Source organism: Aquila chrysaetos, chromosome 1 (assembly GCF_900496995.4).
Source record: "Aquila chrysaetos chrysaetos chromosome 1, bAquChr1.4, whole genome shotgun sequence".
In the NCBI taxonomy this organism is placed as follows: Eukaryota; Metazoa; Chordata; class Aves; order Accipitriformes; family Accipitridae; genus Aquila; species Aquila chrysaetos.
In genome coordinates this window covers 58,679,238-58,704,336 of record NC_044004.1, presented here as the reverse complement: position 1 = coordinate 58,704,336, position 25,099 = coordinate 58,679,238, and the positions used below count along the sequence as shown (strand labels likewise).

Here is a 25,099-nt window from a genome sequence, read left to right as displayed (position 1 = left end):
ATTCCTGCAATTTTTCCTTGTCCTCAACATTTCTGATGGGACAGAGACTCACATATGTGTCCAGCTGCACTGGATGCTGTAACTTCACTGCCATGTGGCCATTTGCCTTGTTCTATGCAGAACTTGCCTCTGCCTGTGGTGTCAGCAAAAAGTACAAAAAAACCTAATGTGCTTTGTCTCCCAGATTATCTGCCCATGGTCTGTGTGTTTTTACAGTAGTCTGCCCAACCAAGACCATCCAGCTGAGGAGAAAACTTCCTAAGTGAGAGGATGTGACCGTGTGGGGACAGTGAGCGAGGTTATCTCGGGACAGGCAGCAGAACAAAAAACAGATTGCGTCAGCATGGGGAAGGATTGAGCAGGAGCGGAGGGTGTGTTGAGGCATGCTCCCAGGCAGAGAAAAGCTGAGAATAAACAGGGAGAAAGTCGCTGGCCAGGGGTTTGAATAAAGGCCTTGGAAATGCAAAGAACTGGGCCACACTAATGAGGGCACTGGCACTTTCCGTCGAGCAGAAAGCTGGGGAGGAGGGTGGAAGGAAAAGAAAGGAAAGCCTGACATGGAAAACTGTGGAAGAGTTGCAAAGAGAGCTTTAGAAAGAAAGCAATCTGAAACCTCAATCTGACAGAGATAAACAGTACAGTTGGTCAGAAATTTGGTGGTAGAGTTTCTCATGATAAAATTTAATTAATGCAAAATCTACTATGGATGTAACCAAAGTGCCAAGGAGTCCTCTACGTGGACGAGGTGTGGTGGAAACAGAGGCTGCCCTTGCCCCAAGGAGCTTACAAATTACATTTGGGCAAGACACAGCAGACGGCTGCAAACAGATGGGCAACAGGAGGAGACAGAGAGGCACCATCGGGCTGGTCTTCATGCCGGAGCAGAACTCTGGTCCTCTAATTTTGGAGGCACCAGAGGATCAGAGGCAGTTTTAAAGGAGGGTGTGCTTGGAAGAGAATAATGTAATATTTCAGCTTTTGGGGCACTTTCAGTTTATGGGGCACAAGCAAAAGGGCTAACAGAAGTGGAAATATGACAGTGCTCCTTTGAAAATGTATCAAGGGAGAAAGTTTAGCACAGTGGACTAATTGAGAGAGCTGGGAGTAACCGTTTCAATAATATATGAGATGTAAAGGAGGGTGAAGGAGACACCAGGAATGATCTTGCAGTGAAACGGTCCACATCTCAGGAAATGGAAGAGACTGAGCTTGCCAACAAACTAGTAAGCAAGAGAAGAAGTACTGTGCTTAAAGTTTCAATAAAATGCTGCTGCAAAATTGTTTTTTTTTTTCTATAGAAAGTGGCCTTTGACAAAAGCATTTAAAAAGTCATTGTTACCCTGAAAATATCTAGAATAAAAAAGAATTATTGTAAATACTCTAGTGAATGCTTGCTGCTGAACTGACAGTGCCTAACACTGCTGGTAGGATGAAGAACTGACAATTTGATCTAAATTTTATTCCTAGCTCTGCTATTAAGCTGCTACATAACTTTAAGTCAGACACGTTACTGTCTCAACATCCCATCTATAAAAGGGGCATAAAAAGAGCCATCTGTGCGACAGACATTAATGCTTTACAGATGCAGGCATCTGTAAAGGGTGTTGAAAGGGGTCTTTTCTACAGGCACTGATGCACACATTCTTCCTCCTATTTTCATTTATCTCCCTTTCACTGTTGAAGAGACGTCTACAGGACTTGTTTGTAATAAGCTGTCATTTAAATTTCTATCCAAGCGAAACAACAGACTCTCATTGCCTTAAAATACACTAGGGTGAAATCCCTACTAACTTAGGTAAATGCACCTTATAGATTGCAGTATTTTATGGGGGCTGTGTCAACACTTTTTCATGTTATGCTTCAAGACAGATGCCAGCAGGAAGAGGTCCAGGTTTTGGCACGGACTTTTCTAAAACCTTGCAGTAGTAAACTCACCCTATTTTATAACCATGCACAGAGAAATCCTGGTGAAGTCCACATGGCTTTCTCTACCTCTGCAATCTATGTTCTGACTTTTAATTCTAATTTATGGACATCAGTCATAAGTTCAATACTACGTCGTTCTTATCCCTTCACTTACTGTATTTTAACCATTTAAATAGTCAGTTCCTTTTAGCCATTTAATTCCTTCCCCACCATCAGACATACAATGGACGTTCAATCAAAAGACTGAGGCCTTATTTTTTACCTCTCTACATAAACACTGTAATTTTGAGTAATTCATACAAGTTTTTAATACTCCAGATTTTTTTTCCTTTTATGAGCTATGTATGAAGTCAGCATATATATAATATATATATACACACATACACGCTGACTTCTTAATTGACCTAGTCTGTATAAAGTGCTTTGAGATTTTTGGCTGGATGGTGCCATAGAAGTGCAAGTTCTTATCCTCTTGTATGCTTTTAAGCCCTGAAGTTTCAATCGGAAAATGAATTTAAGTGAAACCTACAGAAGAGTCTTTCACATACTTATACTTTAGCAGCAAGAAAAAATGCATCCAAATATACTCACCACTGTAATATTTCACGTACACATTCATGTACAAGGCAGTATTAGATTTCAGTACGCTACTTTTAAAACCAGACTTTCCTTCCCAGAGTGAATAGCGTTGCAGCGACTGCCATCCAGTGGCGAACCAAGGCCTTAACAGATTATTGCAACTGCAGATAAGTAAAATTAAAAGGTGTCAAGGCTGAAAAAGATTAAGAGTAGTAGCTAATAACGATGCTGGAACTACTAATGGTAGAAAGAATTTCTGTAGTCAGCTTCAGATATTATTTACAATGTTTAAGTAAAAGACATTTATTTTCCAAATGTAGCTGCACAAAGGCAATACTTTGTACTGAACATCCAAAGTAGGTAAAATGAGGCTTGTTCAGTCACAGTCTAGTGAACAAGCTCCGGCTAAACACAGCTCTTAGACACACCCAAAATATTACAACCCTGACTGCTCTCTTTGCACTGGTCTGTCTCTACTGATTTCAGTGAGGTAGCCTGGGTTTATCCATGTTTTAGATGAGACAATAAAATATTTAAGGTCACTATGTGTTTCTGCTGCCTTTTAAAACATTAGAGGCAAAAAACTTCCTCATACATCTAAAATTATTCCTGCTTAGGCTATGAAACCAAATGGTGATTTAAATCTAGTTTTTTTAATCATTTTGTTAAGTAGCACTGGTTTCAAGCATTGTGTGCCTTGTGTACCTTTAAAAAAGGTCTGACGGAACATTCCATTTCCCTGGTTTTATGAGCCTTCATATTTATTGCCTTGTCTACTGTGTATATGAATCTTGGTATTTGTGACAGATTTTTCTTAGTTTGTTCCATTGTGTACAGACCATATGTTGTCTATGCTCATAAAACACTCAGTAATTGTATGTGCAGGAAAAAAAAGTGAAGTTACTCGCTAAGAAACTTAAGAACTTTCAGGTTATCCCTGCAGAGGTGTTTTTAAATCCAGCCCCAGGAAACAATTGCCTCCTTTTCTTAAGAGTTGTGATGAAACTTTGGCAGGATTCTCAGATGTATTTGGCAGTTAACTTCTATTGATTTAAACAAAAATTATGTACCTGAATTCCATAAGGATCTTGGCTTGACTGCTGTTGATGTAGATTTTGGACACAGGAGTGCCTTCGTTGGCTCCCTAGTGTAATGCCTGGGGATGCAGTAGGATTTTTATTGTTTTCAGGATGAGTCATGCAGGCAGCAGCACAACAGATGGTGCAGAGTGTAGAACAATAAAGACAAAGATATGAGACAGCTAAGAGAAAACTGGAACAGTCAAAGGAACAACCAGAGGATGAGAGAGGCTGAAAGGATGAAAGAAGCCAGGAGGTTGAGCTTTGCCACAGATAGCAGGAGCTAATGAAGTGTGGAGTCAGTGCAGGGTGAAGTAGCTCAGACAGTGGTCAGCGGGGAAAATTAAAGGACCTGTAGTCAGAGCAGAAGGAACAGAGGTAGGAAAGCCAAGAGGAGCAAGGCTGATGGATAGCCAAGTGGCTGGTGGGGCTAAGTGATGGATTTCGGTGTGATAAAAGAGGAAGTACCAGAAAAGGAGGGATAAAGAAGCGGAAGAGCTGAGGAGACTGATAAATAATACCCTTCGAAGGCAGAAATACCACAACAGTTAGAAAGAGAGCAATCAAAACCAGCAGTGGTGTCCTGAAACTCAGAAGTCTAGAATGACAGCAAAGAAACAAGGCATGGGAGCTGCTAAAAGACAATAGTATAAATCTCTTGAAAAGAGCTCAGGCTAGCAGCAGACCAGCAAAAGGAGATGAAACACAGTAGTTCAGAGCTGGTTTAACAATGAACTGTAGCAGAGAGAGGCAGACACGCTTGGGTAAAATACGGAAGAAGTTAAATTCCATGGGTCAGTGAAGCACAGTTCCTGAAAGGAGGGATCTGAGAAGCCCGTGTAATTGAAAAGTCTATTAGTGTCTTACCGCTGCTCCAACTCAGAGAAGGCAGAAACAGAGAGAAAGCTCCATCAGCAAAATACTTCCTAGAAATATCATGGGCTCCCTCCATCCACTCATCCTCCTGTTCTGATATGGCAGCTATACTGACAGCCGCCTAATTGTAACACATTTCAGGTGAAAGACTAACATGGAAATTAGGAAAGGAAAAGGCCTTAAACATTTGTCCATACATTTCTATTTTCCTTACACCAACAGCTAATTCATTTTCTGTTCTGGCAGTAGGCAGTTAATGGAGCTACTTTCTGCTGCCATGTCGAGTTCATATAACTACTTGATTTTTTTCAGACTGAACTGAGGCCAGCAGGATTCTGTCCTACAACTGCACAGCAGGGATATTTTTAAAGGACAGATTTAGTTATTTACAAAGACCTTTCCATAACTGTTTTTAAAGACAAAGAGCATCGGTGTTTGGAAGGTCAAAAGTTTCATTCTTATCCATGGAATAATAAAGATGGGCAGCTGCTGGAAGACACTTCAAGATGACAATCACTCGCCCAAAACCAAGGCCAGATGTATCTGCAGATTTTAACAGGCATTTGCCTAGCCTGTTCTTAAAGCTGTGCACAGCAGAAATTCCATCACCGCCATAGACCATCTAGTCCAGAAGTCAACTATTTTACCCTCAAAAGTATTTTTCTAGTGTTATCCAAACTCTTCCTTGCTGCTATTTAAGCTCTATCTACTACTGACGCAGAAACAAAATTACTCCTTTCCTTTTCACACTTACTTTTATGCCTCATATACATTGTAGTTAAAAGTTTTGCAAATATCTCAGTGTGATGTTGTATTGCTGCAAAAAAGGCAAACACTCCTCTTCAGCTTGCAGTGCACCAGAACCCAAGGACTTACTCTGATAAATTACTCCCACATTTTGTCAGTTATTTTGCTTGAGTACCGTTGGTAATTTGTACTTGTTCCTAGAAAGAATAAACCAGCCTACTCTTTTTAGGGCACTCTTCTTGATTTGTTAGGATCACTATGCATCCTAATTCTGCCCTTCCAGGAGCCTCTGAGTTTTATGATTTCTACTAATTTATTAAGTACTCCCTACTTGATCCAGGTCACTGGATGTTGAACAAAACTAGCCACAGGACAGACCTCAAAAATAAAATATCTTTCCACTTTGATAAAAGGACATCAGCTAATCAGGAGACACTCTCTGAAAATGGTTTTCAAAGTACTTTGGCATTGAGCTTATAGTTGTTTCGTCTAAGCCAAGTTTCCATAACATGCAAGACAGTACCAAAAGCTGCAGCCTAAACATCTGCTTTTCTTCTATCCATGGCGCCCATAACTCTCATGTATGGCTTTTTCTTCACATGACTTATTCCTTAAAAATCCAAGTTGGCTACTCATCTTTTGCCATTTTCTTCCAGGTGCTTAAAATGCTTCTCCTGCCCCCCAAAACTTTTTCTTCAGGTGGAAGTTAAGCTTATTTTTTTATTATTCCCCATGCCTCACACTCTCCATCCACATTTAAAGACAGATGAGGTACTGGAAGGCTGAATATAGTGAACATATTACCTATCGTCCAGGAGCTGTCAGGGATAGCTAAAAGTTCTGAAATTGTTTTAGCCTGTCTACTAAGTAACATAGAAAAGGTTTAACTTTCACTACTCTAGAATAGCACAACCAGTCTGAGTTCTTTCAAAATTTTTCTTTCCCTACTTCCAGCTAAGAGCGTATAATTACCACCGACAACAAAGGGATACCAGTCCCCACCTCAACATTGATCTTTGTAGTGAAAACTGATACAAAAAAAGGAACAAAATTACAAATGTCAGTCTTTCGCATGGATAAAGCAGCAGATGATACCATATTGATCTGATTTATTCACAGCTAAATACTATTTCTTGCAGCCTGCAGGTAGAACACTTTAAGAGCTTTGACAGTTATAGAACTCGTATGGGATAGTTACATGATGAAGTAAAACTCCATCTTTTACCCAAAGAACATTAGTAACTAAACTTACATTGTTAAACAGGAGCTCGGCAAGTTGCCTTATAGATTCAAGATACTAGATATCAGAATGCAGTGCCTTGCATCTGCATCACCAATTAAAACATGGTGCAAGTCAGACATGCTTGACTCCCATTATAGTGCCACAGCTGTTGCTTTAAAACGAGCTCATGGTCTCAGTCCAGTTCTTAGCTGACAGGTATCCATCTCAAACAAAAAGGACACCAGCATAATTAGTTCTTACCAAAGAAACCAAATCACCTAGAAACTTTCATATTCCTAGTAGCCACTTCCCAGGAAACACTACCCTTTAAGAAGGGTTTGATGCATTAGTTGTAATTTTTGCTGTTACTGAAATCCAGATTTCTCCAGATTTCTCCAATCATCTGTATAGCTGAAAGGCCTCAATGCGACTGCAGAGCATTACAAAATGTTCTCCTGAGATTCTTACAATTGTTCCAATTCCTTTCTTCTAATGGTTTCAACCCTCTTTAACCATGTTCTGGAAGAAAAATATTCTAAAGTAACTGCAAAGTTGAGAATTGGCAATTAGAAATTATAAAAATATGCCAGAGCTATTGCTGCAACCCTTTTTGTGAGGAAAATTGTAACACCAAAGGAAAAATATAATCATCACATTCACAAACGTACAATACCAATTACATTGTCACAGACATTGCTATGCTGTAGGAAAACAGTTTCCATTGTATGCAGTATTTCTATGCATGTCAGGAAAACAAATAAGAATTGCTGTCTTCCCCATACCCATGTTGGCTGCCTGTATTGGGAGCAGCAGAAGAAATTTAGGATTGTCTCAGTTTCTAAGACTGTAACTCTTAAGAAGTCTAATATCTAGTGCTTCCTAATTCATATATTAAGAACATATATTTATGCATATAAAATACACAACTGGAACTGGAAATAGGTAGAGTATAGTAACCATATCAAGCAGTATTTTGTGAACAAGTATCCAACTTAGCAAGTAGTTAACTGAGGCACTTTCAGCCTCCTAAGCAAAATTCCATTAAGCACAATATATTTAGAATTAGAATGCTGTAAATTAGTAAGAAAGTCTAATGGTGGTGCTCAAAAATATTCTGCATCAGTCTAAGAAACATGTCAGTTTTATTTCAGGCATCAGTGTGGACTACTTCATACCAGTAAATAATCTTTACTGTAAAGAATATTATAGGTTTTCGTTAAGAATTACACATCTTTAAAAAGTTGGTATTTGGACTTACAAAAAATGCCATGCTTATCTTTACCAGCAAGAGTATTTGTCAGTATCTCCTCAAAATGGCTGAAATGTCCTCCTCCCTCCAAAAACGGCTTCAGTGGCACAGATCTTCCAAACATGTCTTGATTCTTGGAGAAGTAAGGAGGGGGGGGTCAGCAGAACTGCTACCTTGGACTTGTGGAGGGCAGACTTTGGCCTGTTTAGGTTGCCAGAGTCCTTTGGGAGGCAGTTCTTAAGGGCAAAGGAGTCCAGGAAGGCTGGACGTTCTTCAAGAAGGAAATCTTCAAGGCGCAGGAGCAGGCCGTCCCCGTGTGCCGAAAGACAAGCTGGCAGGGAAGAAGACTGGCCTGGCTGAACAGAGAACTTTGGCTGGAGCTCAGGCAAAATAGATAGTTTATGACCTTTGGGAGAAGGGGCAGGCAACTCAGGAGGACTACCAAGATGTCGTGAGGTTGTGCAGGGAGAAAATTAGAAGGGCCAAAGCCCAACTGGAACTTAATCTGGCTACTGCCATAAAAGACAAAAGGTGGGCTAAGGAGGATCTCCACTCTTTATTAGATGTGACAAAGGATGAGGAAAAGGCTCAGTCTTTAACAGTAAGACCAGCTGTTCTCTGGGTACCCAGCCCCCTGAGCTGGAAGACAGGGACAGGGAGCAGAACGAAGCCCCCATAATCCAAGGGGAAATGGTTGGCAACCTGCTACACCACTTAGACACACACAAGTCTATGGGGCCAGATGGGATCTAACCAAGGGTACTGAGGGAGCTGGTGGAAGTGCTCACCAAGACACTTTCCATCATCTATCAAGCAGTCCTGGCTAACTGGGGAGGTCCCAGTTGACTGGAGGTTAGCGAATGTGACGCCCATCTACAAGAAGGGCCAGAAGGAGGATCCAGGGAACTACAGGCCTGTCAGTCTGACCTTGGTGCCGGAGTAGGTTATGGAGCAGATCAGCTTGAGCGCCATCACATGGCACATACAGGACAACCAGGGGATCAGGCCCAGTCAGCATGGGTTTATGAAGGGCAGGTCCTGTTTGACTAACCTGATCTCCTTTTATGACAAGGTGACCCACTTAGTGGATGAGGGAAAGGCTGTGGGTGTTGCTTAACTGGACTTTAGCAAAGCCTTTGACACCGTTTCCCACAGCATTCTCCTGGAGAAACTGGCTGCTCATGGCTTGGATGAGCATACTCTTTGCTGGGTAAAAAAAACTGGCTGGATGGCTGGGCCAAAGAGTGGTGGTGAATGGAATTAAACCCAGTTGGCGGCCAGTCACAAGTGGTGTTCCCCAGGGCTCGATACTGGGGCCGGTTCTGTTTAATCTCTTTATCAATGACCTGGACGAGGGGATCGAGTGCACCCTCAGTAAGTTTGCAGATGACACCAAGTTGGGTGGGAGCATTGATCTGCTTGAGGGTAGGAAGTCTCTACAGAGGGATCTGGACAGGCTGGATCGATGGGCCGAGACCAATTGTATGAGGTTCAACAAGGCCAAGTGCTGGGTCCTGCACTTGGGTCACAACAACCCCATGCAATGCTGCAGGCTTGGAGAAGAGTGGCTGGAGAGCTGCTTCGTGGAAAAGGACCTGGGGGTGCTGGTTGACAGCCGGCTGAATACGAGCCAGCAGTGTGCCCAGGTGGCCAAGAAGGCCAACGGCATCCTGGCCTGCATCAGAAATAGTGTGGCCAGCAGGAGCAGGGAAGTGATCGTCTGTACTCGGCACTGGAGAGGCTGTACCTTGAATACTGTGTTCAGTTTTGGGCCTCCCACTACAAGAAAGACATTGAGGTGCTGGTGAAGGGTCTGGAGCACAAGTCTTATGAGGAGCGGCTGAGGCAACTGGGGCTGTTTAGTCTGGAGAAAAGGAGGCTGAGGGGAGACCTTATCGCTCTCTACAACTACCTGAAAGGAGGTTGTAGCAAGGTGGGTGTCAGTCTCTTCTCCCAAGTGACAAGCGATAGGATGAGAGGAAATGGTGTCAAGTTGTGCCAGGGAAGGCTTAGACTGGATATTAGGAAAAATCCCTTTACTGAAAGGGTTGTCAGGCATTGGAACAGGCTGCCCAGGGAAGTGGTGGAATCACCACCCCTCGAGGTATTTAAAAGACATGTAGATGTGGCACTTAGGGACACAGTTTAGTGTTCGACTTGGCAGTGTTAGGTTTATGGGTGGACTTGATGATCTTAACGGTCTTTTCCAACCTAAATGATTCTGTGTTCTGTTCCACAATTTACAGAAGTCTGGAAAAAGTATTGGGGGAAAAAAAGGAAACCAGAATGTCTGGTCTTTTTTATCTAGAGGTATTTTTCAGCTTAACTCAATTAAGCATAAGATCACTTGGATTGTTAAGGGTTCATATATGTATATGCTAACTTCCAAAAGCTACACAGGTTATGTATCTCTTCCTGACTGTATGGACTAGGCATCATCACTCAGAGATTATACTGAAGCCTACAGAGGAGCCATGGATTCAGTATTTTGTCCAGCAGGAGAGCCAGAAAATCAAGAGGTCTACACTACAGACTGACTCTTTTCATTGCAATTGGAAATAGGCCAAACTTCTGTTTTTAATCATGGAAAGATGTGTTCCTATAAGCTCTGCTTTGCCTTTATCTCAGTGTTTCAACTTTGTTTTTAATTTCCCACCACACAATCTAGTTCAGTTCACCCTAGAAGATATGAGAACCAAACACAGACTGATACTGTCGCTAGTTACAGGAAGTTCTCTTTCAGTCACTGATGGATTCCTACTGCTATCCTAAACCCCTAAAGGCCACCTGCTGTTAGCTATAAGGAACAGCAGACATTTACAGAAAATACCAGCCTTTCTTTAACTGAAAATGGGATTCCTGTAATGCATAGCAATACCTCTTCTTTGCAGTTTATTTGACAGTGCTCAGTAGAAATTTTTCCTTCAGTGACCGAGAAGCCTCCAACCCACATCCAAAATTAACCAATCATCTCCAGTTGTGCATTCTGTATGTCTTCCTATCTATCACACTCCTAATTCCTGGGTGGTCTGTCTTCTGCTCTCATTCATTTTTCTGTTGTCTCTGTGCCTCATGTTTTGGCAGAGGATCATACCAGATCTAGTTTGTAGCTTGTAACCAAACAAACATAAGGGACCATTCAACGTTGTTTTTTGCAGAGAGTCATCATCTTAGTTTTACTCTCCTGAAACTATCTTCTACCTTGCAATTTTGTCTGCTTTGTTTGTTCCAAGTTATGTCACCTAGCATGCAACTGTAATCAAGTGCATTTCATAGACCACAGGCATTCAACTATGCCATTAAAAGCACTGTTTAAGAGCATGCTCATTTAGAATCAGCTGCAAACTTGGAGGCTGAAGCTGAACTGCAGCGGGACAAGTACCGAGCCAGAGGAATCTTGATTATATTCAGTGAAGTGACTTTCTGGTTCGACTTCCCTCTCAGATGTATTAAAAAGTTGACTTACAAATCCAGTTATTTACTTACATAATATCAATACTCCCCCTTGAAGGTAAGCATATGTCTCACCAAAACCAGAGTGACCAAAAGATAACCACGTTGAAAAGACTGGAAACTTTGCAGTTATGAGCCTCATAAAACAGCTTAAGCTACCTTAAATCTTAATAACATGTAAGATGAGCAAATGCAGAAATCACATTGTATGTAAGAATAAGGGAGTGGAAGTGACATATCCTGAGGGCAGATGATTAAGAGCTAGCTCAGAAATTTGATTAAGTATGTGGAATAAACAACATTTCTCACTGACAGTTATTATACAGATGAAAATAGTGCTTCAAACAATATGGCTTTCAAAAAAGACATTTATGGAGATTTAGAGGGATCCTTCCCCCAGAACGCAATACATTACTCCAATGAAACATGATAGCAACATCCAATCTTTTAAAATTAAGACAAAATAAGTTGGAGCATCACCTCTCGCACAAAAAAGCAGCAGCTTCAGGCTACTGATAACAGTATGTCATTTGGATACAGTACAAGTTCATGGAACATATGAGGTTTCTGGTCCCTGATATTAAAAAAAAAAAAAAAATATCATTATCCAATAGTGAAAAATCAAGCCGAAATTATGTGGTCATGGTACGGTATGGCATCTCAAGCCTGGATGTAGAACAGGCCATGCACACAAGAAAGCTTCAGAAACTGCATAGAGTTCAAATAATTTTGTAGAAAATAAGTTTTATTTGGCTCCTTTCGTACACTTTTTCAAAAAGAAATGCACATTCATACAGTTTGCCTTTCCCAGTGCATGTCTGGATTTGCTCACATAGAGCCATTAATATCAAGGCAAAAGGTGCCTTTGAAATCATTTCAGACACATTGTATTTTGACTGTAAAGCATCCAAAGTTATTAATCTTCTAATTATAACTTGGGAAGAGACGTTTCAGGTGTTTCTTCTCTGATTCACACATGTAATTGTCCCACACAGGGAAGAGGGGACAGACCTGCAACAAAGAACTGTCAAGCCAATGGCTAATACTTATTTCAGGTAGAGCTAAAGATAAGTTCTCTATTTCGTACTGAGTTGGGATATAAAAAGAAAAACCCAGCTAGGTAACTTGCTCTTTTCAAATGAAATGATAAAATATCGCTTCAAAACTACACATCAGCCATTGGTAGTGAAAGTTTGTTTGCAGAGAAAGCACTCTTTCCCTAGTTGTTTCTTATAGCCAGGTCTCTTTCCTGTTGATGGTGACTACGGAATTTGTTTCTTGCTGCTTCTTCTTAAACACTTCATGAAGAGGAGTAAATTCAGCTCGGGCTTTCATACATCACAAGAGGTACTAACCCATCAAGTAGCCCCTACAGAAAAAATTTAAGTTAGAAAAAAAGTTAGCAAACACAGGCAGCCCTCCTCAAAAATCAAGAGAAATATGGTCTTAAAACAAAAACTTCAGACTGCCAAAACCTCTGCTGATCAAGGCTACTTAAAACAAATCCTGTCCAAGGTACAAACTGGCCTGCTTAACTACACGCTCCTTCCTCAGCTGATTTTCTTCAATGAACACTGAAAATTGATTAGCCCATTCTCAATCTAGCTTTGGTAATTGTTTGGAATTTTTGAAGCCCAGGTTACACCCTACGAAAGGTTCTTTATTTGTACCCTTTACACAAACGACCAGTGTTAAGATATTCAGTATAACCCAACATTTTCTGACACTCAACACAACTCTGGTCTCTTTCTCTTCCATTTCTCTGAAGCCCTGTTTCTGTAATGAGTTTAAGAAAAAGAACTGTTAAGACACGTGTACTCAAAGAAACAAGAAAATATATAGCATCAATGAAGCAAGAAAATATAGAGCAGGTCCCTATCCAGCTACCTGCTGCCAAGGAACCTGTCACTTCTGTGCTATGAAACAAATTTTTTAACTACACTACAGAGGTTAAAAAATATATTTAAGAAAGAAGGAATGACTGCTGTTTTTAAGTCAACACCTCATGGAGCTACTCCAAAAATTAACTACCAGTACCTCCAAACACCAGGTTCCAGCTATTCTAAATGAAATAGATGGACTGAGAAATAAAGAGGGGGTTGGAATTGAAAATCCTGCATTTGGATTTTGCATAGCCTCGAGATCTTTCCTACTTTTTGATCTGTGAATATAGACGCATTAAAATGTCACGTATATCGTATGCGTCAATGTTACGTTCAGTTTTCTGGCAACAAAAAAACCCTGAGACATAATCTTTAAGACTGCTTCGGATGTTTCTGAACACTTGTTACTGCTGCCATCAGTTCTTCTAGTTATGATCTCTCATGTACACTGTCACTATAATGAACTCATTCGCCTTTTTTCAAGTTCTTTGACACTTGCTTTTTCCTCAAAGGCCTACCTTGTAATTACTTTTACCCGACCAGTACATACTCAGTCTACCTTAAAATTAATTCTAAGTCAGACTCACTAACCATATCTTCTGACATACCAGGAACTGTCACCTTTTTTTTAACCACAGTGCAATCTTACAGTAGCTGGCCCCAAAAGCACCTCATTTGAGGTAGCTTGTTCCAAAAAAGCGTTGAAAAAAGCAACTTATAACCAAGCTGCAGATCTTGACCATACCTCACTGTATTTTCTGTTACTCTTAAATTTAACAGAGACACACAGGAGCCACGAAAGAGAAGAAACGCTGAAAGAGTATTAAATCACTTACGGCAATTTCATCCTCATGAAAACTCTGGCCATGAAGAAGCTCAAAAGCACGCTGACAAATCCAATAAAGAGCAAAAGAAACCTATTCAGCTTGGGGATATTTGGTGCATTGGATCGATCCAGAATTATGAATCCTAAGCCACCCATTGTGAAGAGGAAGCTGGATGCAAGCCCTTCCATAATATATTGTCCATTTACTCTAAAGGAAAAAAAAAAAGGGGAGGGAAGGGAAGAAGAGAGAGTCAGAAAAAGATTAGTTTTAAAGAAACTTTATATTTCAAACCCCATGTACTCAACCTGCTTTAGCTGTACAAATTCAACAGGATGATTAACTTTGATGGCTGACTTTCTAACAAAACGTAGGTATGGAAACTGACGTTATGCAATTACATCAAGGCTTTAATATGCAATTTATCTCCGGGACTGATAGTCTGCAATGTGACCAGTCAAGCATACTAGTGGTTTTATACATAACACTGTATACTAACAGCTACCACGCAAGCTCATCTGTTTTAGGAAATATCTGGTCCAAAGTAGCACCTGGTGTCACAGATGACTCAAGGCATGGAACCATGACCACATGGCCACTGAGCTTTCCAAGTCTTATGTCCATCCCGATGTTTGGGCAGCAGTGCCTGAATCCTCATCTCAGTACAAATCCCGCCCAAAGCACTATGTCAGCACATGAAACATCTACTGGTTCCAGCACACAGCAAAACCGGTTCTCGCCTGCAGTATGTTTTGCTACCAGCTCGCTGAGCTTGCACATATCGATTGTGGGGACACAGCCTGAAAGTGCCCTGGCTCTCTGTCAGTCCATATGGCCAGACTTCCTTCTTACAAAGCTCAGATGGAGAGAGGGGAAACCGAGATGCGGAAAGAATACTGCACCTGGATCATGAGCCTCCTGCTTCCCACAGTCACTGAACCTTTTTCCTATCCTTGTAATTAGCAATACTAGCAGCCTCATAAAATTGGCATGGATAAAACTACTGTGGATGCTAATACAGAAATGAAGATTATCATTATTGTCCCATATCCTGAAAACAAACAACTTCATCTTCTTTCATGTTGTTTTCACTGACTTCTACTAAAGTGCTATCAACTCCCAGCAGTAGCCTGATTCATCTACACTGCAACAATCCAAACCAGTCTGACAATTACTACACCTAATCCAAGTCAAAATCTGTACAGGAGGCATGTCACAGACCTCACAGATTCAAAGAACTTTTTTGGTATTTAACAAAAACCATTATTTGTTTCTACACGCATAAAAAACACAGTTACAAATGTAGATTTCACCCTTTTCAGACCAATTTGTTGCTAAGCAGTCTCTAGCTTATTTTCAATAATAAAAGCAAAAAACTCAAAGAAGACACTGTTGTTACACATTTGTAACTATGCTCCCCACCCTCAGACACAAAAGTCCTAATTATGTTAGAGTTTAAGAGACCAGAACCAAAAGTTTCACAAACATTATGTATGGTGCTATGAAGTATGATCAAATGTGTCTGCATCCGCTATAAAACTCAACTTCAATACCAAGGGTTTGGAAGAAAGAGGAGTACTGCCAGCTCAAATCTTTTTTCTTACCAGACTTTTCATTTTTAGAAGTTTTAGAAGGACTGAGGTTTTCTACTTCCATTGGTTTCAGTGCTGCTTTTTTTTTTTTAAAATATTTGCAAACCAGAGACTGATACAGAACAGATCCTGCCTTGCACAGAGTGCTCCACAAAAAGGAGACGCACAGCTCTGTAAGCCGGGTTTATTCACTTGCGCTTAGGTGTTTGCAGCACCTCACTTGCGGCGGCAGAGCCCTGCTCCTGCCCCCCTACCTGTACGCCAAGAAGGCCACCGGCCTCTGATGCCCGTGTTCGTCTGTCATCGACCCCACGCTGGGAGGCTCCACAATCACGTCGTAGATAATCCCTGTGGGGAGAAAAGCAAGCATCACCTTTGACGCACAGCAGCAAACAGCGAGAACTGCCCCGACGCCGCAGGGACGCTCGGAGCCGACCGAGGTTCCCGTTTCACGCCCCATTTGGAGCCGGACAAGGGTTCGGCAGCAGCAGTAGCTCTGCCACCGGGGGCAGAGGAAGAGCTACTCCGTAAGCGGGGTGTCCCGCTCACACCGCCCTCCCGCCCGCCCCACCGGCCCCGGCCTCACCTCCGGTGATGAGGAAGTAGGACACCACCACCAGCGCGTAAACGGTCATGGCCGAGGGCATGTGCACCCAGCTCGGCCGCTTCAGCTTGATGTTGGGGCACTCGAGCACGGCGAAGGGCAGGCGGTACAGCGTCTCCATGGCGGCGGCGGCGGCACCCCTGCTCCCTGCCCGGCTCGCCCCGCCGCGGCCGCCCTCCGCAACCGGACACGAAGGCGGAAACGGAAATTGGCTGCTGCGCCCTGACAGGGGTAAATTAACAAATAACAAAAAAAAAAAAAAAAAGGAAAAAAAGGCAATATAAAGGAGCGACCAAAAGTTACGCCCAGGAGAGAATGAAGGACGTAAAGAGAGACCTTTTTTCTGCGCAAAAACCATGTGGCAACGCAGACCGCCCGCCGCCGCCGTCTCAAGCTCTTACCCACCTGCCAGGACCCAGCAGCACTGACGTGTCGGTGCTGGGTAACGGCGAGGAGCTTGGGGCGGGGCCGGGGCAGGGGCGCGGGCCCCGCCCCCCGGGCTGGGCAGCCACGTGGCCGCCCCTGCCGGCTCCCGCCGCGCCGCGGGGGGGCTGGCGGCCGCGGACACGCGTGTGCGCGGATGGACGCGTACGCGCTCGCCACCAGCCTCGCTTATGGCATACTTCCTACGGGCAGGTGCAACACCGAGAGCGCTGCGGCAGTTTCCTGGCAGGGGGAAGGAAAACCCAGGCCCGGCGGGTGAGCTTGGACAGCCGGGCTGGGGAGACGCAGGCCCGGGGAAAAGAACGGGATCCGGAGTCGGCCTCACCCAGGTCCCTGTGTTTAGAGGGGAGCGCGGCCGGGATGCCCCTTGCCTGCACCGCGGGATGTGGTGTCACCCTGGCCGGCAGTCAGAGGAGAGCCCAACGGCAGCACACGGAGAGCCGGGGAAAAAAGTGCATCAAACCAGTAGCTGCTGGGAGCAAGCGGGCATAGACCTGGGTGTATATAGACCATCCTACACACTCCTGTAAAAGTATGCGAACACCTCGTTTGCCCAGGCTGGCAGCAGGGCCAACCTGCCACTGTCCTCAGCTCGGCAGAGGCTCGGGATGGAGAGAAGCACCCAGGCAACGCATCAGGGAGAAAAATTCCATTTTGAGTGGAAACTTGTCTAGTTCCTCTTGCTTCGTGAACAGGGGCAGGGGAAAGTCCTTCTTGGAGCAGTTCTGTCTTCTCTGTACCATTGTCTGAGCTGAGGTCAAGTCTCCTGACAGCATGGGAAGCGTTTCCTTCAGAAGAGGCACCTGACAGCCAGGGACTGAATCGGAGCGCTAGCTGAAGAGAAGTAAACAGGTCCATTAAAAAAACCCCAAACCTCAAACACCCATGACTGATGCCTTTCAGCAAATGTAATTTAACACCAGAGAGAGGCAGTAAAAACCATCTCGATACCAACCCCTCACTCCAGGTTATGCAAGTGTGTTTAAAAGCACATGCTCTGGGTGAACATGCCCTGCCTCACCGAGCCATCCAGCCTACTACCCACTGCACAGAGGGCACCGGCAGCCCTGAGGGGTATAGTGCCCCAAACAACTGCCCCCATACCTACGCTGCAGCTGCCTGCTCGGAGAAAAACTGTTTAAAAAAAAAATTAAGGCCTTATTACCATTTCACTGACACTTTGCCTAATGACTGCTTTTATTTCTGCCTACAGTGGTGATACCACTTCTCCTAACTCAGTTGCCTTTCAGCACAATCATGTCATTTATGATTAATCATTTTCAGTCTTAGCCCTCCTGTTTAGAAAAATCTCCCTCTCTGTGTGATTTGCCTGTCAACAGAAGTTTATGACACTTCTAATTATTCCAAAAGTATTCTCCCTCCAGCTTGCCTCCTTTCCAAAAGCCCCAGGGAAAACTCTAATCTCATAGCTTTTAATGTAAAACAAGAGCACTTTGGGGGCAGGTTAGACACACCTGCCCTACTTGCCGCTCCTGCTTTAAAACCATTTTCCCAGCATGCCAAAGTAATGAAGTTTGTACTAGCACAGTAAGGCAACAACTAATAAAATTTAACCTGGTAAACTAACTACAGTAACAGCACCTAGAAATGTCTTAAAACCTCCTTTAATTAGCTACAGCCTTTGGAACAAGTTTTAGCATAACCCGAGCTGAGGAGAAAGAAACGCTTCATACTTAAAGCTACATGAGTTAGCTGCAACGTTTATCCATTTTGAGAATATTGACAGAATCATTTTAATGAGTTGGGACACTGTGACAAAATTCTTGGAGAGATACAGCTCCTTTCACCATGCATGGTGTTAAGTCAGTTATCCTGGATGACAGCCATCTCCTGTTGTCAAACCCAGGAGGCACCAACAGCACCGCTGTGAGTTTACAGGCAGTTGACCCAAAGTACCAGCTCACTGCCACCGAGAGGGCAGGTCTTTCCATCAGCTCAGTTTTCTGTGATCTGTTTCTTGGCTGACTGTACAGCCTGACAAGCTTCAGAGCTAGGCATGGTGTGAACAGACAGTATAGAGTCAGGAGGAGGAATCTGAACACATCTCAGAGCCACAGCCTGAGCAGGCTCCACAAGTGGTCTTAGAAACCTCTTCAAATGGCATCCTCACTGCTCCCAGTAAATCTGCGCGCTCAGTAATTATTTCTCCTCCTTCCTTATTGTGGTGGTGGAGCTTGCCGCTTTTTGAAAAAATAGTTATCAGTAAAAATAGATACCCGCTTCTTGTCAGGTACCGAGTAGTTCCAAAATTCAGAGCTGGGGGTGAGGAATAGCACTGCACCCACAGGTAATGCAAGAGAGTGTGTTAAAGTACCTCTGGATAGCGTTAGAGGCACATTTACAGTTCTGTCTACAAAACAGATTGAAGCAAAGCAGCAAAACGAGCTGTCGCGAAAATGAGTGGTTTGGACCGCCTAAAGAATCACCGTCAAGGGTGTTAGCAAAAAATGATTTAATAGGAATTTATAGAAGTGCGACTTCACAAAGTGCTATGGCAAGGTTCACTCTTAATACATGGATGAAACGTACAAAGGAAAATCAAGTTAGAATCAAACTAGAATTATTTATACAGAGACCGAAGATGCAAAAGGGTAAGAGAGAAACTTACAAAGGAAAATTGAGTTAGAATTGATTTTTTGTGATTTGCACAGAGATCAGAGATGTAAAAAGGGAGGAGACCCTCCCCTCCCGTTGAGTCACAAGGTTCAGAGAAGACCCTCTTGCTTTCTAAACTCCTGATGGAGCTTAGGTGCAGCTGCATCCACTCCTAGTCCCAGACTTGGTCAACCGTTTATGCCTAAGGGGATTATGTGTGTAGCAGAACAGTGACTTACAGATTCAAAAGTGCAATGCTTACACTATACTTCCTATCGGATACCCGGCTCAATTCACATGCGCATGCTCACAGACTCTAAGATAGATATATATAGATATATATATATATATAAAAAAACCAAAGGTATACCTGTTAAAAATTCCCCTTGAGTTCAGCAAAATGTTCACGTCAAATGTCTCGATGTTTTCTCAACAGGCGACGGGTTGAGCCTCAAGGAGCAAAGGTTACCAGCCCAGGTCCTGTCAGCTTTTGGCAACGGTCCTCCAATTTTCACAAACTGGAGAGTTTGCGAGCTCTGAGAGGCGTCCCCCTTGGAGAGGGATGCTGGTTGCAGCCACTGCGGTCCAGGAGAGCTCAAAGGGCCTCACATAGGACCACTGTTTATAGGTTCACGAGATGATTGGCTTTAGTCATCAGCAAATTACTAGAATTCCAGGAACACTGGTACCGTTTCACAGGAGCTACGATGCAGATAAGGGAGGTTCCAAGGCTGTCAGGGGATGACTACAGTTCAGATAAGGGATGCTCCAAGGCTGTCAGTTATTCCTGCTCCTGTTCCCCACCTCTGCCAAGCAACAGGAGTCCTTGGTATGGTCAGTGCCACTCCCCACCTTAGCCATGCAAGAGTTCCTGGTACAGTCAACAGACACTTAACTGCCCAACTCATTACACAAATGCTAAGGCCTACCAGGAATTCCTGAGATCATAGAGCAGTTCGGGGTGTGTGTGTGGGGGGAAATACACCACCACACAAGCCCATTTCCACTTTTTACAGTTGCTTTTTACATTACCATTACATCCTCAGTGATAAACCAACAGAACTTTCGTTCAAGTTTCAATACCAGTGGCCTAAATCACTACTCTAAAACCTAATTCTGGAAGCCATTAAAGTTCTGTCCTAGCTGTACCCTGGAGCTCTGCTTCTATCATACCTCCAGCTCCTAACCCAGGAACAGAATAGAACAGCTGCAGCTTTCTTCCAGGAGATCCAGATGTAGCAGTATGCAACTGTCTGGTGGATACAGCACTGGCTTTGAGAAGTAAGACTATCCCCCCCCCCCCCCCCGAGTAACAGTAACTATAGCACATACTATTGAAAAAAAAAAAAAAAACCCAAACCACAAAACTACCTTAGGCCTATTCTAGCTCTCCTCTTCTTCATCTGACAATTTCTCTTCCAGTCTTTAGTCCTAGTCTTCTTTTGTTTGCTTTTCTTTTTCAGACTCCTAACTTTATTCTGAGCCAAGTCCTCTGATGACTTCATACACAGCTGTTACCATGAAAAAAATCTGCATTGCTCAAAGTTGCTCCAATCCCTCAACAGGATTGTGAGACAGAGCCGGGAGTCCTGCTTAACCAGACCTCCTTCCACCTGCTTGATTTCCCTGCCTGCAGGCAGCGCAGAACACAGCATCCTGACTTACGGGGTTTGCTGCACCAAAACCCAATTCTGCATTATACAAGCTGTGAGAAGCAGCTCCTACCAGCTTTGACTAGCACATGGAATGACAGAACACAAGAAAAGTGGAGGTTTCATTTATTGGGCTGAAACTACAAATAGATTCACTTTGACTTCTGGCTCTGTGCTTGTGCCTTCAATACTTTCACAACGATCTTCTGCTCCTCAATAAGAAAAGCTCTTTTGATTCTGGAAAGGAGAAACAACAACTTTAGGACATGTATCTACTTAGGTGAAAACACAAAAATAAGACAAAGTTACAATTAGTTTTGCTATCTCCAACAGTCACTGCACATGTGTTAGTTCCACAATTACATAAAAAGGGAAACCATTGATTTTCTTGTCAGCATCAAAACACAGGGACTGTGGCACTGTACGAATGTAGTGGTTTGGGGAAGAAGGCCTAGCGTGCCTGCCAATTTAGGGTGAGGGGCTCGTAGGCAAGCAAGGTAATACCTGATGGCTGAACATTGGAAAAATTACCACCTTCACTAATTTCAAAGGCAAGAGGCAAAATTCCTCACTGGCAAATTCATTTAGATGTTCTTAAAATCAGAATTGGTGTGACCAGTCATGGTCAGCTCTCTTCCTTAGAACGACAGAAAACTTTATGTGAGTCCAGTTATCAGAACAAGAACAGTTCCCCTATCAGGATTAAAGCTCCCTGCACATAAACGGGGAAAACTCTGGCAGGTCAAGTCATGCCTAAATACCATTATTTCTGGAAGACATGGAAGGCCACCATGCAGATGGACCTATGCTATAGTACTCTCACATCAACAGCCTATTTGATGGTTTTGAGTTAAAAGCACAAATATACCATACACACTCTACCTCAAAACATTAAAATGCTATTCCACATGCATTTGGTATATACGGCTACTTTGCAGTACACAAAACCTACCAAAGATGCCTGAAGAGATGCAGGCAAAAAGCTGCCAATTGCAGGGAAGGAGGTGACTGTGTTTTTTGGTTTAGGCAGAATAAGGCATACTCATGTATTAAAAATGAACTACCAAGTTCATAAAGTGTTTGGCAAAACACTCAGAAAAAAATTGCCTTTTAACACAGAAAAGTTATGTTACAGATCTGCAGTTGTAACAACCTGTCTTCAGTAGCACCTAATGCGATTTAACTTCGAACTCACACAAGCAAAAAAAAAAAAAAAATGCTGGCAAGATTTGCACTACAGATGAAATAACTGGCATTAGACTGCTGACTCCAGGGATCTGCTTTGATTACCATTCACAGAGATGACATATTCTTTATAATACACACTTTTTCCTCAAACTTGCCAAGAAGTATAGGACCTACAGTTGTTACACAGTAAAACTGGATTCAGTGAGGCCCAACAAAGGCCATCTTAAAGCTTCACCAGATAAAGATGCTTACCACACAACCAATTAGTATCTTTGAATCCCAAAACACCAGAAAGAAGCGAAAAGCTCAACTGATCTTACACTTGTATCTTTGCATAAGACAAAACAGGACAACAGAAGAGAAAAATCTTTACTAGGGGGACTCAGTATAAAATGTAAAAATCCAGAATGTTTAGCAACAAAGTAACAATGCAGTAAGAAACTAAGAACAACATAAACTCTCTACAAAGGAGCTCCACACACAGTAACTAGCTCAAATCCAAGGGACAAGATCGCACACATCACTGCAAATGTGCCCCATGCTTACCCTCTCCATTTTACTACACCAATGTCACACAAGTCTTCAAAGTCTCGGTCCACATTATGAAAACACAGTGAGATGTAAAAGTCTCATATGAAGTAACCTCGAGAATAAAGTTAGCTTTCTGTAAGCTTACCTGTCACGGACACACTTAGCACACATGGAACCCCCATAGGCTCTGCTAACATGCTTCTTCGTTTTTGACAGCCTCATAAGAACTTTAGGACGCACAGCACGAACCTACAGAAAGCAAAAATGAGAAGTGTATCATAAGACAGTAATTTTGGATAATGGCCATATAAAGCAAATTCACTTTGATAGTTTAAAAAAGCAGCAACACCTGAAGTTGACTATTCAAGATGCAAAAAAGTGGCTGAAGCCGCAGCTTGTTCCTTCAGCATTCCTAAGCTGAACTTTTCATTCTACCACAGGGGTTCGCCAACAGATTCGTTAAAAAATTGTTTATAAAAAAGGTTGTTTTCCCAAGGGTAGGAACTGCTCAAAGGTTGACCTTACTCGAGCATTCCCATCACTGCTAAGACCAATGGCATTACACCAAGATTACACCACATTTTGGACAAAAATATACTGTGAAAAACATTCATTCCTTTTTCTAAAACTGAAAGTCAAATATGGCTTATGGCTTTTTTTGAAAGTCTACCTAATAGGTCCAATTTAGACTTTTAAACCTGCTACAGAATCACCTCAGTCTAGCTCTAAAAATTTCAGCCAGTTACATCTTATAAAACGAAAAGGTTCAGACATAACAGCAATGAAAACAACAAGCATTAAAAAAGCACTTACTCTTTAAGCTTTCAAAGCTTATTTCACCAGTTAAACTTTACAACATTTGGAGAAGAATATTTTAAAGAAGAAAGTTGTTCCAACAAGAATTCATCAATGAACAGGCATGTTGTATTACTTGAAAAGGCTCTTTGTACTGAAAAAACACTGCTGTAAAAAAAAAAAAAAAAAATCTTATGCCAGTACAGCTAATACTTACACCACGAAGTCTTCCTGGGCATATACCACATGCTGACTTTGGTGCCTTCCCCACTTTCTTGGTGTAAAGGTAAACAATCCTGTTCCCGGGTGTTCGGGACCTAAGTATGGCAGAAAAATACTCAGTTAATGTAACAATCTAAACTTAAACTTAGCTTTCTTAAAAAATAAGTTTTCTCAGAAACTATTATGTCTTACTTACAGTCTGGTCTTGTTGGAAGCTGTGTTGTAGGACAACCTACGGCGGTAGGTCAGGCGCTGAACCATTTTTTACACCTAAATTAGTCAAAAACAAAGCAGCGCTAGTTTAAAGGCTCCATGTCCACATGTAAGTTCACACATCACAGCAGCACCTGCACTGAAGCACTGGGCCAGACATGAATCAGCAGCGGCTGATTCTGTATTAGTATTAACAAAATTAAAGCATTTCCTCATCAATGACAGCCAACAGAACTACACTAAAAAACAACAAAACACGGGACAGTGGGTAGACTGGGATTTGCAATGAAGTTCGTCCAAACTAACTTGGACGCAGTACGACGTCAGGGTCTTGCCTGTATAATGTCAGCTCCCCTAAAACATTATTAAAGCTTTAGCAGCTGTGTATTTTCTCATCACCATAAGCTTCGTTGGCAAGGCTAGAAACTTCGAGCCGAAGCAAACGCTGTCTTCCCCCTATCCCACCTGACAGCAAACTGCGTCGGTCACACCCGAGGCCCAGACCGGGGCCTTCTCCGGGCCCAGCACAACGCGACCAGGGCAGCGACACCCGCAGTACCCGGCTTCCGCAGCGGCGCAAGGGATAAAGGCCCCAGAGAGGCGCCGGCAGCCTTCGGAGGCCCTCAGGGCAACCCCCCGCCGCCGGGGCTGGCACTCCTCGGGCGCTGGGCCGGGAGGAGGCGGGGGCCAGCGCCCCAGCCCCCGCCAGCGGCTCGCTGCGGCCCGGGAGACGCGGGCCCCTGTCGGGAGCCCCGCCGCAGAGGCCTGGGAAGGCCCAGCCTCGCCGCCGCGCAGCTCTGGCCCCGCCGCCGGCCCGAGCGCCGGCAGCAGCGCCGCCCGTCCCTCACCACAGCTCCCCGGGGCCCCTGGCCGCCCCCGCCGCCCGCCGGGCCGCGGATGGGGGCGGATGGGCGCCTACAGCCCTCATCAACCCTCCGCCATACCTGGCGCCGCCGGACCCGGAAGAGGAGGCGGAAACGCGCCGTTCAACATTGAAATAGTGGCGCTCTGGAACCCGGAAGGAATAGCCGTGGCTCATCTCTCGGCCGCGGTGGGGCGTGGGCGCCGCCATGTTGTACGGAAGCGGAGGCGCACGGGTGGTGCCATGTTGTACGGCTGAAACGGGGCGGGGCGCCGCTCAGCGGCAGGAGCGGGCTGAGAGCCGGCCGGGCCGGCAGCGCTGCCGCGGCCAGCGGGGGCGGCGGAGCTGATGGGGGGGGGGGGGGGGACGGGACGTGGTAAAGCACGGCAAAATCCTCTCTGCTGCAGCTGCTTCACTTTTCCCCGGGATTCCGGGAAAGCACATGCTTTCTCCCCCCCCCCGCACCACATTTTTAAAAATTTTTTATGTTTTACTGAAAAACTATTTTTATGAAACTTCAGCTTCTTTCCTCATGAAAGAAC

At 43.7% G+C, this 25,099-nt stretch overlaps 2 protein-coding genes across 2 annotated transcripts; both read right to left on the bottom strand.

Moving 5' to 3' along the window:
- Positions 1-11,855: 11,855 nt before the first annotated feature.
- Positions 11,856-16,286, bottom strand: OSTC (oligosaccharyltransferase complex non-catalytic subunit). Its single transcript, XM_030025050.2, has 4 exons — positions 16,017-16,286; positions 15,685-15,778; positions 13,851-14,048; positions 11,856-12,500 (listed from the first exon to the last, which is right to left on the bottom strand). Exons 1-4 carry the CDS (start codon positions 16,153-16,155, stop codon positions 12,482-12,484), a joined length of 450 nt encoding a protein of 149 aa, XP_029880910.1. The 5' UTR covers positions 16,156-16,286; the 3' UTR covers positions 11,856-12,481.
- A 4,569-nt stretch (positions 16,287-20,855) lies between these two features.
- Positions 20,856-24,683, bottom strand: RPL34 (ribosomal protein L34). The gene is made up of 5 exons (XM_030023684.2): positions 24,640-24,683; positions 23,679-23,752; positions 23,478-23,577; positions 22,611-22,714; positions 20,856-20,983 (listed from the first exon to the last, which is right to left on the bottom strand). The coding sequence occupies exons 2-5, from the start codon at positions 23,741-23,743 to the stop codon at positions 20,899-20,901; spliced, it is 354 nt and encodes a 117-aa protein (XP_029879544.1). The 5' UTR covers positions 23,744-23,752; positions 24,640-24,683; the 3' UTR covers positions 20,856-20,898.
- Between the last annotated feature and the right edge of the window lie 416 nt (positions 24,684-25,099).

Coding starts and splice junctions, on each gene's coding strand:
- OSTC (XM_030025050.2), bottom strand. CDS start 16,155: ATGGAGACGCTGTACCGCCTGCCCTTCGCCGTGCTCGAGTGCCCCAAC. Junction 15,779..16,016: donor CTACTTCCTCATCACCGGAG/GTGAGGCCGGGG, acceptor TTCTCCCCACAG/GGATTATCTACGACGTGATT. Junction 14,049..15,684: donor GTGGCCTTCTTGGCGTACAG/GTAGGGGGGCAG, acceptor TTTTTCCTTTAG/AGTAAATGGACAATATATTA.
- RPL34 (XM_030023684.2), bottom strand. CDS start 23,743: ATGGTTCAGCGCCTGACCTACCGCCGTAGGTTGTCCTACAACACAGCT. Junction 22,715..23,477: donor GCCCAGGAAGACTTCGTGGT/GTAAGTATTAGC, acceptor TGCTTTCTGTAG/GTTCGTGCTGTGCGTCCTAA. Junction 20,984..22,610: donor GCTAAGTGTGTCCGTGACAG/GTAAGCTTACAG, acceptor TCTCCTTTCCAG/AATCAAAAGAGCTTTTCTTA.